Genomic DNA, 13,546 nt, shown 5'->3' with positions numbered 1-13,546 from the left:
TCGTGACTTGACTCGGAGACTCTCACCCTTTTGGTATTTCACTGTGACCCTGCAGGAAACAGAGACAGGGGTGAAGGCAAATGTGTTTATTGCTCTCCAGTGAAACCATGTTGTGCTGTTCTATARACCACAACATACTGCATCTTTCAATAAGTTTTAAAATATCAAACACAATATAACATCATTCAGTCTATACTGTACATCTTGTCTATGTGATACATWCAGAGGAGACAGAACATGCAATAGTTGTCAGAACACAACACTGAAAAAGGTMAGACATGAAAGATGTCCCCTCATCATCCTTTAGATATGTCCTATACATTGTACACATTGTCATATTCTGATGGTGTTCTTAAAGCTGAAATCCTTAATGGTGWAACAACCACGTCAGTTTGCACAGTTTTTACCCCTCTGACATCATTGCACGTGTGATAAAAGAGCACAGTATGAACCGATTTACATTTTTACCATGCTTCGCGACGCTCCTCAGCTCSGAAACAAAAACAATAACAGTGGTGGGGCAGCCAGTGGTGTTTCCCCCTACTGCGGATTCCATCTTTAACCCAATGACTTAACTTTTCCATAGCTTTTTCTSCACAGCCGCTCTTGTGCTCCATCTTCCACACTACCACCAGAGCTCACCCCCTCCACTACTATGTGTGCTGGCCCTCTCCCTCCCTTGCAGCCTCAGCATCTCCATCACACTCATGGCGTAAACATCCCTCAGGTTCACCCCTCCTCCCCTTGCTGCCCCACCCACCTCCGAGTCACCCAGCGAACCCCGCGCCAGCCTCTTGAGCGCCTCCCCGTGCCGCAGCGCCGCCTCCTTCATCTTGAGAGTGAAGTAGCAGGCAGAGAAGCGGTCGTTGATGATAGCGATGGGCAGTGCCAAGATCAGGATGCCAGACAAGATGCAGAGAAAGGCCAGCACCTTGCCCAGGGTGGTGTCGGGGCGGATGTCTCCGTAGCCCACCGTGGTCATGGAGGTGGTGGCCCANGGTCGTTGATGATAGCGATGGGCAGTGCCAAGATCAGGATGCCAGACAAGATGCAGAGAAAGGCCAGCACCTTGCCCAGGGTGGTGTCGGGGCGGATGTCTCCGTAGCCCACCGTGGTCATGGAGGTGGTGGCCCACCACCAGGCACACGGCACGCTGCTGAAGGTGGTACCGGGGATGTCATGCTCCAGGGAGAACTCCACCGTGGCGAAGATGGAGATGCCCACGGAGAGGAAGAGGAGCAAGAGACCCACCTCCTCGTAGCACTGGGTGATGGTCAGGCCCAGGGACTTGAGGCCTGGGGGACACAGGGATACAGAGGGCTGGGGTCAATTATACATCAGTTCAGGAGATTAAATGCCAGATTACTTATTCAGGTRGTACACCTGAAAGTGCATTGTCTAACGTTAGATAGTCTGACGGCTGTCTGCACTGATGCGTTCAAATGATGCCATCTGTTGGAAGACCATTCTGAAAGTGTACACTCTTTGATGGTACGCAAATCTTACAGAGTGTGGCAGMTGCATACTTTCAAGTGTAGAATAATTAACTGAATAATAAACTCTTAAAAGTCTTAATACCTTTTCACTTGCCTAACATGAAGGTACTATAGTGCATCTATTCAAATTATACACTGTATTCCACAAACAGCTAATATAAAAAATGATGTGRGAAACTKATGACTGAGAATTTAGTGGGGAAAATTGGAACAGCAAGCTGGCAGTTAAAATAAGTGCAAKACTCTAAATATGCACAACTGCGCAGGTGGTAGGACTATTCACACACTGATATTGCTTGTAAGCTCTCCAAACTCTTGAAGTAGAAAATAAATATTTGGTTAAGTTTGCCAAGTAAGTATACTTTTTAATGTTCTTTTTGTGTACTGAAACACTATATGGGATCAAAATGAGACCTAGCTAGTACATTTGGTTCTTTGGAAGTTGTCTATAAACCAAACAGTAAAGCAAACGCATCTTTGTTTAGAAAATGATACAGTTATCGGGATGCACCTTTGTTCAGGATATTGTCAGACAGACATATTGTCACACACATGACAAGAACACTCCTGCCTTTATATTTTCAAGTCATTTTAGTCAGACCATGGGACTTAAACTGAACAAATGTCATAGACTCCTCAGYGATATCAAGATATACCAGCATGTAGACAAAGTGGAGAACATGCCCTGTAAATCCACATTTTTCCCCTAAAATAATCTGTTTTATTAACAGCTATCACCCAGAGTGAGAAATCTATTTTTCTCTCTTTTCCTGACGCAACATGCCATACTTACCAATTTGTTGAAGTAGCATACTAGAGGGAATATGGTACAATTGCAGTCATGGATGCCAACAAAGATTRGTAATACATACCATAATTCTATAAAAGTGTAATGATGGCCTGGTGTGTCAGTGCATCCTAGATCAAAGACAAAGTTGATCTCTCATCGCCTTTTCTTTTTTCTCCGTGTGCATTGCAAAATGACAAGATGTGACTGGCTGGCTCTGTATCTGTCACGTCTCTGGTCTACTTCCTCCCCTCTTATCTTCTCTTTTGTGTGTGTAACATCATCTCCTTCATTATGCATGGCCTCACAGCCTACATCCCAAACCAGGGCTCTCATCCCTCGCCAAAATCAGTAACATCCAAGCCATTCACGTGCAAGGACGCAAACGTACACAGACACAAACAAATGGACTCAGGAGCATTCTCTCATCTGTCAGACCCTTCCCTCAATCTCCTGAGGAAATATGAATGAATATTTTTTTTCCTTCTCCTAGCCGTCTCGTTCCTTTCTCACTCTTGCTATTTAGTTCCATCCCAGGCTTTCTATTACCTTGAAAAATCTCAGACTCCAAGAGACTTCAAGTATAATCTCTCCTGGGTCAGAAGCTAGTTTAATCACAGAAAAACTAAGAATTGGATTACAACCATAAATATATATATATATATTATTTATATATCACATACACAGTTGAAGTCGGAAGTTTACATACACCTTAGCCAAATCATTTAAACTCACATTTCACAATTCTTGACATTTAATCTAGTAAAAATTCCCTGTCTTAGGTCAGTTAGATCACCACTTTATTTTAAAAGTGTGAAATGTCAGAATAATAGTAGAGAGAATAATTTATTTCAGCTTTTTCATCACATTCCAGTGGGTCAGAAGTTATACATACTCAATTAGTATTTGGTAGCATTGCTTTTAAATTGTTTAACTTGGGTCAAATGTTTTGGGTAGCATCCACAAGCTTCCCACAATAATTTGGGTGAATTTTGGCCCATTCCTCCTGACAGAGCTGGTGTAACTGAGTCAGGTTTGTAAGCCTCCTTGCTCGCACACGCTTTTTCAGTTCTGCCCACAAATTTTGTATAGGATTGAGTCAGGGCTTTGTGATGGCCACTCCAATACCTTGACTTTGTTGTCCTTAAGCCATTTTGCCACAACTTTGGAAGTATGCTTGGGTCATTGTTCATTTGGAAGACCCATTTGCGACCCAGCTTTAACTTCCTGACTGATGTCTTGAGATGTTACTTCAATACATCCACATACTTTTCCTACCTCATGATGCCATCTATTTGTGAAGTGCACCAGTCCCTCTGCAGCAAAGCACCCCACAACATGATGCTTCCACCCCCGTACTTCACGGTTGGGATGGGTTCTTCGGCTTGAAGCTCCCCTTTTCCTCAAACATTGCGATGGTCATTATAGCCAAACAGTTCTATTTTTGTTTCATCAGACCAGAGGATATTTCTCAAAAAGTACGATCTTTGTCCCCATGTGCAGTGCAAACCGTAGTTTGGCTTTTTAATGGCGGTCTTCCTTGCAACGAAGTACATTCATCTCTAGAGGACAGAACGTGTCTCCTTCCTGAGCGTATGACGACTGCTCCTGGCCATGGTGTTTATACTTGCGTACTAGTGTTTGTATAGATGAACGTGGTACCTTCAGGCGTTTGAAATTGCTCCCAAGGATGAATTAGACTTGTGGAGGTCCACAATTTTTTTTCTGAGGTCTTTGCTGATTTCTTGATTATCCCATGATGTCAAGCAAAGAGGCACTGAGTTTGAGGTAGGACTTGAATAAATCCACAGGTACACTCCAATTGACTCAAATTATTTCAATTAGTCTATCAGAATCTTCTAAAGCCATGACATCATTTTCTAAGCTGTTTAAAAGGCACAGTCAACTTAGTGTATGTAAACTTCTGACCCACTGGAATTGTGATACAGTAAATTAATGTGAATAATCTGTCTGTAAATGTTGGAAAAATGACTGTGTCATGCACAAAGTAGATGTCCTAACCGACTTGCCAAAACTATAGTTTGTTAACAATAATATTGCTGAGTGGTTGAAAAACAGTTAATGACTCCAACCTAAGTGTATGTAAACTTCTGACTTCAACTGTATATATATATATTATATATATATATATATATATATGCTAGATCAGCTTAATATTGCAGATAGATTGTGTGTGGGCTTCTATCAATGTAATTGTCGGCATCATTTCCAATCCCGCATATATATTTTTTTGTAAATACACAGTACAGTAAAAAGTTTGGACACACCTACTCATTCAAGGGTTTTTCTTTATTTTTTACTATTTTCTACATTGTAGAATAATAGTGAAGACATCAAAACTAGAATAACACATAAGGAATCATGTAGTAACCAAAAAAAACTGTTAAATCTAAATATATTTAGATTTTAAATTCTTCAAAGTAGCCACCCTTTGCATTTCTCAACCAGCTTCACCTGGAATGCTTTTCCAAAAGTCTTGAGGAGTCCACATATGCTGAGCACTTGTTGGTGCTTTTCCTTCACTCTGTTCCAACTCATCCCAAACCATCTCAAACTGAGGTTGAGGTCGGGTGATAGTGGAGGCCAGGTCATCTATGACAGCACTCCATCACTCTCCTTCTTGGTCAAATAGCCCTTACACAGCCTGGAGGTATGTTGGGTCATTGTCCTGTTGAAAAACAAATGATAGTGGGACTAAGCCCAAAAAAGTGAATGGCGTATCGCTGGAGAATGCTGTGGTTGCCATGTGGTTAAGTGTGCCTTCTAAATAAATCACAGACAGTGTCACTAGCAAAGCACCCCACAGCATCACACCTCCTCCTCCATGCTTCATGAGGGAACCACACATCAGAGATCTGTTCACCTACTCTGCGTCTCACAAAGACACGGCGTTGGAACCAAAAATCTCCAATTTGGAACAGATTCCACCGGTCTAATGTCCATTGCTCGTGTTTCTTGGCCGCATAGCAAGTCTCTTCTTATTATTGGTGTCCTTTAGTAGTGGTTTCTTTGCAGCAATTCGACCATGAAGGCCCTATTCACGCAGTCTCCTCTGAACAGTTGATATTGCGATGTGTCTGTTACRTGAACTCTGTGAAGCATTTATTTGGGCTGCAATTTCTGAGGCTGGTAACTATAATGACKTTATCCTCTGCAGTAGAGGTAACTCTGCGTRTTCCTTTCCTGTGGCGGTCCTCCATCATAGCGCTGGATGGTTTTTGCAACTGCACTTGYAAGTTCTTGAACTTTTCCGGATTGACTGACCTTCATGTCTTAAAGTAATGATGGGCGGTCATTTTTCTTTGCTTATTTGAGCTGTTCTTGCCATAATATGGACTTGGTCAATATTATTCTACAATGTAGACAATAGTAAAAATAAAGAAAATCCCTGGAATGAGTAGGTGTGTCCAAACTTTTGACTGGTACTGTGTATATAATTTTTAATATATTTTTAGTAAAATATATTTTCCTTTATTATTTTCCCCCACCACCCTCTCCTAATTGGAGTAAACWAATGGACAACAATACATAGGCTTCCACTTCCAGCTTAAGACACACTACTTACATTTCACGGACAGTACATTTTACATGAGTTATCTTTTGTCCCAGCCTTCAGCTACCCTCAACCCCTCCCATCTATCTCTGAAGACCATCCAGTTCTGATTTCTAACTGCCATGTATTTTTTCCACTGTGCTGTGATGTTTCACAAAAGTTCTGACTCTTTCTATTCTTATAGTTTCAACAGATTCTTCAGAATTTTTGGCCTACAGACTACAACYACACACTGTTGTACAAGTAACACCAGCCATCTTGTCTGACTACCCTGCTGTACTTTTTACACACATCTACAAATCACCTAATGAGTTGCTGGAAGAAAGAAATAAGTGATATATCCTTTGAAAATAATGATGTATCTCAACTGGATTGCTACCTTCAAAATCAACTTTGAGATCCTGGACAATCTGACATCCTGGACAATTTGACATCCTGGACTACTGCAGCTTGGCGTGACAAATGATAGGTAGCGGCATCAGGTTTAGGAATCATGACAGGATTAAAATGGCTGCGTATACTGTATGTTTGGATAGACGACTACATTACCTGTGGAGTGGCGTCCTAGTTTGAGCATGCGGAGGGACCTCATGAGCCTGAGCACCTGCACCACGCGGCCCATGTTCTCCAGCTCTGTAGAGCCACCGTGCAGACTCTCAACTGCCAGAGTCACATAGAAGGGCAGGATGGCCAGCAGGTCGATCACATTGGGAACACTACGGGTGAAGCGGCACTTGTCGCGCACGGAGACAAAGCGCAACACCAGCTCGCCGGTGAACCACACCACGCACAKATATTCCAGTGCGTCCACGAAGAAAGGTGTACCCCCATCATTGCCCCCGCTCTCGTCACCGATCCCGTTCCCACACACATTCCCCAGGTCCAGCGAGATGAGCACAATGTTGACAATGGACACCGCCACGAAGATGATGGACAGCGTGCCGAAGGCGCGTGCCGCTCGTGAAGACTCTGGCTTCTCCAGCAGGTCCCACAGGCGCCGCCGGAGATCTGGGCACGCAGCGCCGTTGAAGTCGTCGTCCTGGCTTTCGTCAGTCTCAGCCTCGTTCCGCATGTCCAGGCTCTCCTTGAGCTCCTTGCGGCGGTAGTAGCGTRCCCGYCAGCAGGGYTCGATGCAGAGCTCGTCGATGCCCCAGTACTCAATCTCCTGGAAGAAGGAGAGCACGCAAAGCTCCTCCCTGACATGCAGGTGGCCTGTGCGGTAGAAGTTTATCACATACTGGAAGGTCTGTGAGCTGCGGTCGAAGAAGAACTCATTCTCCAGGAAGTCAGTGTCGTCGCAGAGCTCCAGGGCAGAGTCCCGTGTGGACAGGGCCAGCTTGCCCAGACGGGTTTCTGGGTGGGATGCCAGCAGCTCCTGSGAGAGAACGTAGCGGCTYCCWCCCACYTTGATGGTGAAGAAGTCCAGTGGGTCGTCACAGACAAGAGGGGGCTCGCTGTAGAAGACGCTAGAGTCTATGGACACGAGGGAGGTCCTGTCCCTGTAGAACTCAGCTGGGCTGGATGAGCTGCTCATCATGGCGGGCACAGGCCTGCCTGGGGTGGAGGGGAAAACCTGAAGGGCACCAGGAGTGCAGTTGGGTATCAAGGYAAAGGTAAACACTGAGGTCAACATTTGTTCAGGTTCAAAATAATGACTGGCACCAAATCCAATTGAGACCACATAGAAAACAGTTAACATGTAAGGTAGAATCTTCATACTAATTCCAAGAGCAATTCTCTACTCCGTCCCTGCTTGTTCCATCCCCTGTGTAGCCTATTAGCCATGTGGCAAGGGAATACATTGTACAGCTTGGCTAGAAGCAGCCATTAGTTATCCCTAATCCTCAGTTAAACTCCCTCTGCTCCCTGAATGAAGGAATCCACATTTCCTTGGCTGCTCCTACCAAGAGCATCGTGTCTGACATCAGATGAGTGAGAGGGAGAGAGAGAGCGAGAGAGAGAGAAAGAGGGGAAGACAGGGAAAGAGCCTCTGGCCGTGTCCTGCTTCTTCAAAGCTCTTTGTGGAGATTTKAATATTTTAGCTGGCCTACCTAATTAATAGAATTAATGTTCCTATTCCTGTAATCATTAATTCCCTTTGTTAAGTCTATCTGCTATCTAACAACGTCATGGTGGTCATTTTAAGTCGCACATATTTAAAAGATAAATCCTGAAAAATGGATATCAGAGCAGTTGATCTGTTGGCAAGAACACAGACACTGTAAAATGTGCTCACCTGTCATGATTGAAAGGCACTACCATATACTGAAAACATGCCCTGTGTGTAAAAGTGGTGAAAGATTTTCCTCCATTTTAAGTGAGAGGAGGAAGATAATGCCTAAGCTACACCAATTGATATAATAACAATAACAAATCCAAAAGGGGCAAAATGTGAATTGCTATTTAAACCAAAAGCTGAAATGGTCCTACCAAACAAGTTTCTGGGTATGGAGATATTCTGGTTATGTTTACTCTTCATGTTTCTACTGTCTCTAAATGGCTGTGTGAAGTCAGACGTTTACATACACTTAGGTTGGAGTCATTAAAACTCGTTTTTCAACCACTCCACAAATTTCTTGTTAACAAACTATAGTTTTGGCACCAGTCGGCTTTAGGACCATCTACCTTTGTGCAGTCGAAGCAACAAGTATATTTTTCCCAACAATTCTCTTTACCAGATACAAGATTATTTCACTGACGACTATCACATCTTTCCAGTGGCGTCCAGCACCTGCGTCCTAACAACACTCAACACCAATCGATCTGACTGCCTGCCCGTCCGCCTTAAACAGCTTGGAAAATTCCAAGAAAAAATATCTACAGCTCTGGCGTGAGATGAATTCTCAAAAACCATCAGTACTCTCAACATTAGCACCGGCACTGCACACAGTCAATTGGCAGCATGTCCACTTGCCTGGACTGTCATTCAACGCCTAACTATCAAACTCCCTGGGTGCCGCTTTGCTTGACAATCATCGATCGCACAACATCAAAAAAAATACACTCCCAAAACCTCACGCAAACAACACCTTGACTTCTGAACCACTTCACCCAAGCATCTCACATTTCATCCTTGGAACGTCACATATTCTTCACACCACCAACTCCTGCAAGTACCCCTCTTCATCTGATACTAACACACACATTCTCGCCTGTACGCAATAATAACTACACCATGACCACGCTATCGCTCATACACCGCGCCACGCTAGGCAGCACGCTTCTGATCGTCCCATAGAGCCTCACTGAATCGTACATATTACTCTCAGCGCGAAACAGTGCACAATTACCAATCCCAGAATCAAACAGCGAAAAGAGGCCCTGTGAAGATTTGGAAAACAGCTACAAAAGTATCCCATAATCCACCAGGTTACAAACGAGTCCTATATTGACATAACCCTGAACACCAAGCCCACCACTACCCCGACTCCTCAGCAAACGGAAGCCACTCTGACTCTCTCCCGCACAACATAACCCTCCATACAAAAAGCCAAGACCTACTCGATCATATCTTTACCTCGCATCTCATCGGGCCACGACACAAATCAGTACTTTCCTCTTGGAACACATATTCCTTGTCGGTCTGAATAACTAACCAAAAATCTAGACAACCCTGTTTCTAACTTGCTCCAATAATAGATACCATCGCGGTATGTTTCCGAGGAAAACGGGTGGATGGCTATAAGATCAGTCTGCTGAAAGAACACCGACATCCCAACCGTGAAGCACGGTGGTAAGCATCATGTTCGTTGGGGGCTTCTGCTGCCAGGAGGACTGGTTCACTTCACAATAATAGACCTGGCAATATTCGACGGTAGACGACACACAACCACCTATATCGTGTGAACATCACTGATCACCAGCTCTTACGACACTCTAACTATCACCGTCATACGACCATCACTTCAGAAGTTAAAGCTTGGTCACAAATGGGCAATGACCCCAAGCATACTTCCATAGTTGTCGGCCTAATGGCTTAAGGACACACATAATCAAGTATTATGAATGGCCATCAAAAAGCCCTGACCTCAAACCTTATAGAAAAATGTGGGGCAGAACTGGAAAAGCGTGTTGTCGAGCAAGGAGCCTACCAACCTGATTCATGTACATCAGCTCTTCATGTCAGGAGGAATGGGCCAAAATTCACCCCAACTTATTGTTTGGAAGCTTGTGGAAGGCTACCCCCCGAAACAATTGACCCAATTAAAACAATTTAAAGGCAATGTTTACCAAATACTAATTGAGTGTATGTAAACTTCTGACCCACTGGGAATGTGATGAAAAAAATGTAATCTAAAATAAATCATTTCTCACTATTATTCTGAGCATTCACATTCTTAAAATAAAGTTGTGATCCTAACTGACCTAAGAACAGGGAATTTTTACTAGGATTAAATGTCAGGAATTGTGAAAAACTGAGTAAAAATGTATTTGGCTGAGGTGTATGTAAACTTCCGACTTCAACTGTATAATGAGAAAATAATGGATTTTTAATGGATCATTGCAGAAGATATTTGATGAGCATACATGACAGAAAAGGCAGGATAAATGGGGGTGTCTAGACATTTTAAACTGGCATCCTATTACACAATAACAATACTATTTTACTGGCACAACATCATAATGAAAATGAAAGGTATRCATGGTTTTAATTTCACTSMCAAATAAAATAACTACCTACATTTTGTAAGCCTAGGAGGTGAGCAGTTTGGATTATGTAATAAAAGAGCAACACATGTGTTTCGAATMAAAAATAGCTGTKGATATTCTGGTTATTATATGAATCATGAATAAATATACAYGTTGCTGTCAAATATTTATTAGATTGAAATAAAGTATTAATATGTTTTGCATTAAATTGTTTTGTTGTCAGAGATAGTAMGTTACTGGAATGAACCATCTCTGAAAGATTAGCCTATACTGTACCAAGTGCACCACAAAACTACAGTAGTAGCCACGAAACTAGCCCAACTAATATAACTTAGCCAATTTWACATAACAAGGGCGAAAWMATTGGTCTTACCTGGCTATATATTGAGAGTTTCCATCTTGATAAAAGGGATGGTTGAGTTTTCCATCCTCTCCATTAGCCAAGTTATTTTTTATACTCTGCGTAAAACAGTCAGTTATGTGTTTTGACACTAGTGTTGGTCATGATTCTTATCTTCTWGCGWGCAGAAATMAAAAAGAGCTCCAGTTARTCGAAGAAAACATGACAAAACTCCGTGCGTTTCAGACAGCTCTATGACCTCAGATGCGCACCGCGCACTAGACCATCTTGGCTCTGTCCTTGCTATCGTGGATCCTTTGGACGTCCCTACCCCTTTAAAGTTGAAATAAAAAATGGTTAGGGTTAATGGTAGGGGATAATGTTATGGTATGGACGTCCKAAGGATTCCGGATTGTACTAACCCTCTTGSCTCGCGGTGCCGTTTAAAAATGTTGGGTAGCAACGAGCACACGCAAGGAGGGGCGTTTTTCTGAATATAGCGCATGCAAATGTCTTATGGGTCCAATTTACCTTATTCATATTAGAAACCATGAAAATAAATACTTCATATGAAAGTTTTGAACGCTGGCTTATCAATGATATTACAATATGCAGATGGATATTTCCAGAGAGATGGTATTTTAGACAATTTCACAAAATTGTTCCATCAAAAAATGTGTCCCATCTCAAAGGTTTTCTAACTTTAACACACATTTTTGTCCATTCAAACATGTCTCTGAAAAAGGGCTCATCTACATGCACCATTGTATGTTCTCATCTCATTTGTATTTGCAAAAGTCCCCCAACCATATTCTTTGAATCAGACAAAGCCAAGGGTCCTCAATTTAATTTTTACCTGCCATTTCAGTTCTGTAATGAGATTTATTTTCCTTCCTTGTTCAATAAGAGGAAGCCAAAGCAGGGGAGAAACGTCAAAGTACTTTTTTGTAGGATTTTGGTACTTAAAATATCCACATCTAGGTTCTTAAAATATCCACATCTATTTGTACAGATCTAGGACACTATTTTTAAAAGGTAGGTTCCTGAATTCCCATTTCGTTTCTACTTGTCACAGTTCACCTTCCGTTGACCCCAGAGAGCCCTCGGATCTTTTCTTCACTRCCCATGGCAWTTATGGAAGCGTTGAGACAGGCTTGGTCTGCCGTGACTGCACATCCACAGCTCTCCAGACATGCAATTACTGTCCATCTATATGTGACATTTCTCACATTGTTCACCCATGTGCATGGAAAGAATATGTATATAATAGGATACAATGGGTCCTATGTGACATGCAGGACATCAGGATCCAGGTTTATCTGTTCAGTGTCTACCAAAAATGATAGTTTCAAGTTCATATGGCTACAGAGTTAATATATCAATAGTATACTATTGTTCGATTGAGACTTTTTAATTTATCTGCAGTCCCACTAACATTTATCTAAGCAATTTGGTGGCAGTTTCCAGAGGCACTGTAATATCTGTACCATTTCTCCCATTGATAAGTTACTTGGCACCATCTTCTGTTCATGAGAGGTATCACAAAGATCATTATTGTGATGGGTCCGTTTTATTTTATCACCAAGATTAATATGTGATGGGTCCGTTTTATTTTATCACCAAGATTAATATGTGATGGGTTCCGTTTTATTTTGATCACCAAGATTAAATATGTGATGGTCGTTTTTATTTTATACACATCCATCTGCTGTTCATGAGAGTTATCAACAATATTCAAATTGGGATTGGTCCGTTTTATTTCATGCACAACAATCATTTTGTATTATTCATTCATTWAAAAAAATATCAGTCCCAAAAGGTGGTATCATTTACAAAAAATAAGAGATATTTTAGAGTAATAACTAACTCACACCTCCAGAGAGTATGGACCAGACAGTGATCAGAATTTTGAGCTCCTCAATTCAGTTGGTTTCTCCTCCTCATCGAGTCCGTTTTCAATAGTCACGCTCTCTGATGTTCCAACATCAACAAGTAAAAATCCATAAGTATGGTGCTTGATTCAATTCACATACTTCACAATTCAAATATAGACAGCTAAAATGTATAAAACAGTAATATATTTTTGTATAAAAAATGTATTACCCAGATTGTCTTCTCCACGAGTGGGTCTATGTAGTCTTGGAGCTCAGTATTGAGGGTCTCTGGCAGTAGAACGCACAGCCCCCGCCGATGAAGGGCAGGAGGCCACAGATGAGCATGGACAGGGCCTGGTGGTACACATCTAGCAGATGCATCAGAGGGGCCAGGATGCCCGCCCCACGGGCACACATGGAGTTCAGACCCACACCATTCTGTCTGCAAGGACGACATGAAGAAGGACATGGCAATAAATGTATCCAAAAGTGGATGAGGAGAAAATTTGACATACACAGTATGAAGAATGAGGATATTATTCTGCTGTAATAAACAGTATACATTGGGAATTTACCTAACCTTACAACGGTGGGATAGAGTTCAGCAGTATATACATAGACAATAGTGAAAGAGGCTGCTATAGCAAACGTTCCAGTCACTGCAATGATTGTCACCAATACTGGAAGGTCTAAGGGTCAAAATAAGACAGAAATAAGTACCACCAACAGGTATGTTTCAGAATATAATGCCAACTACACCAAGTTCAGGAAAATTGGGGGGGTTCTTGGGGGTGGGGAATGGAATTATTTGTATTTTTTAGTTTT

General features: G+C 42.2%; 1 protein-coding gene across 1 annotated transcript; it reads right to left on the bottom strand.

Moving 5' to 3' along the window:
* Positions 1-71: 71 nt before the first annotated feature.
* Positions 72-11,308, bottom strand: LOC111958743 (potassium voltage-gated channel subfamily V member 1-like). The gene is made up of 4 exons (XM_023979993.1): positions 10,881-11,308; positions 6,407-7,430; positions 1,069-1,295; positions 72-931 (listed from the first exon to the last, which is right to left on the bottom strand). The coding sequence occupies exons 2-4, from the start codon at positions 7,392-7,394 to the stop codon at positions 626-628; spliced, it is 1,521 nt and encodes a 506-aa protein (XP_023835761.1). The 5' UTR covers positions 7,395-7,430; positions 10,881-11,308; the 3' UTR covers positions 72-625.
* Positions 11,309-13,546: the final 2,238 nt, after the last annotated feature.

The sequence above is a fragment of the Salvelinus sp. IW2-2015 genome, linkage group LG35 (assembly GCF_002910315.2).
Source record: "Salvelinus sp. IW2-2015 linkage group LG35, ASM291031v2, whole genome shotgun sequence".
NCBI classification, from domain to species: domain Eukaryota; kingdom Metazoa; phylum Chordata; class Actinopteri; order Salmoniformes; family Salmonidae; genus Salvelinus; species Salvelinus sp. IW2-2015.
This window is presented reverse-complemented; position numbering and strand designations above follow the sequence as displayed.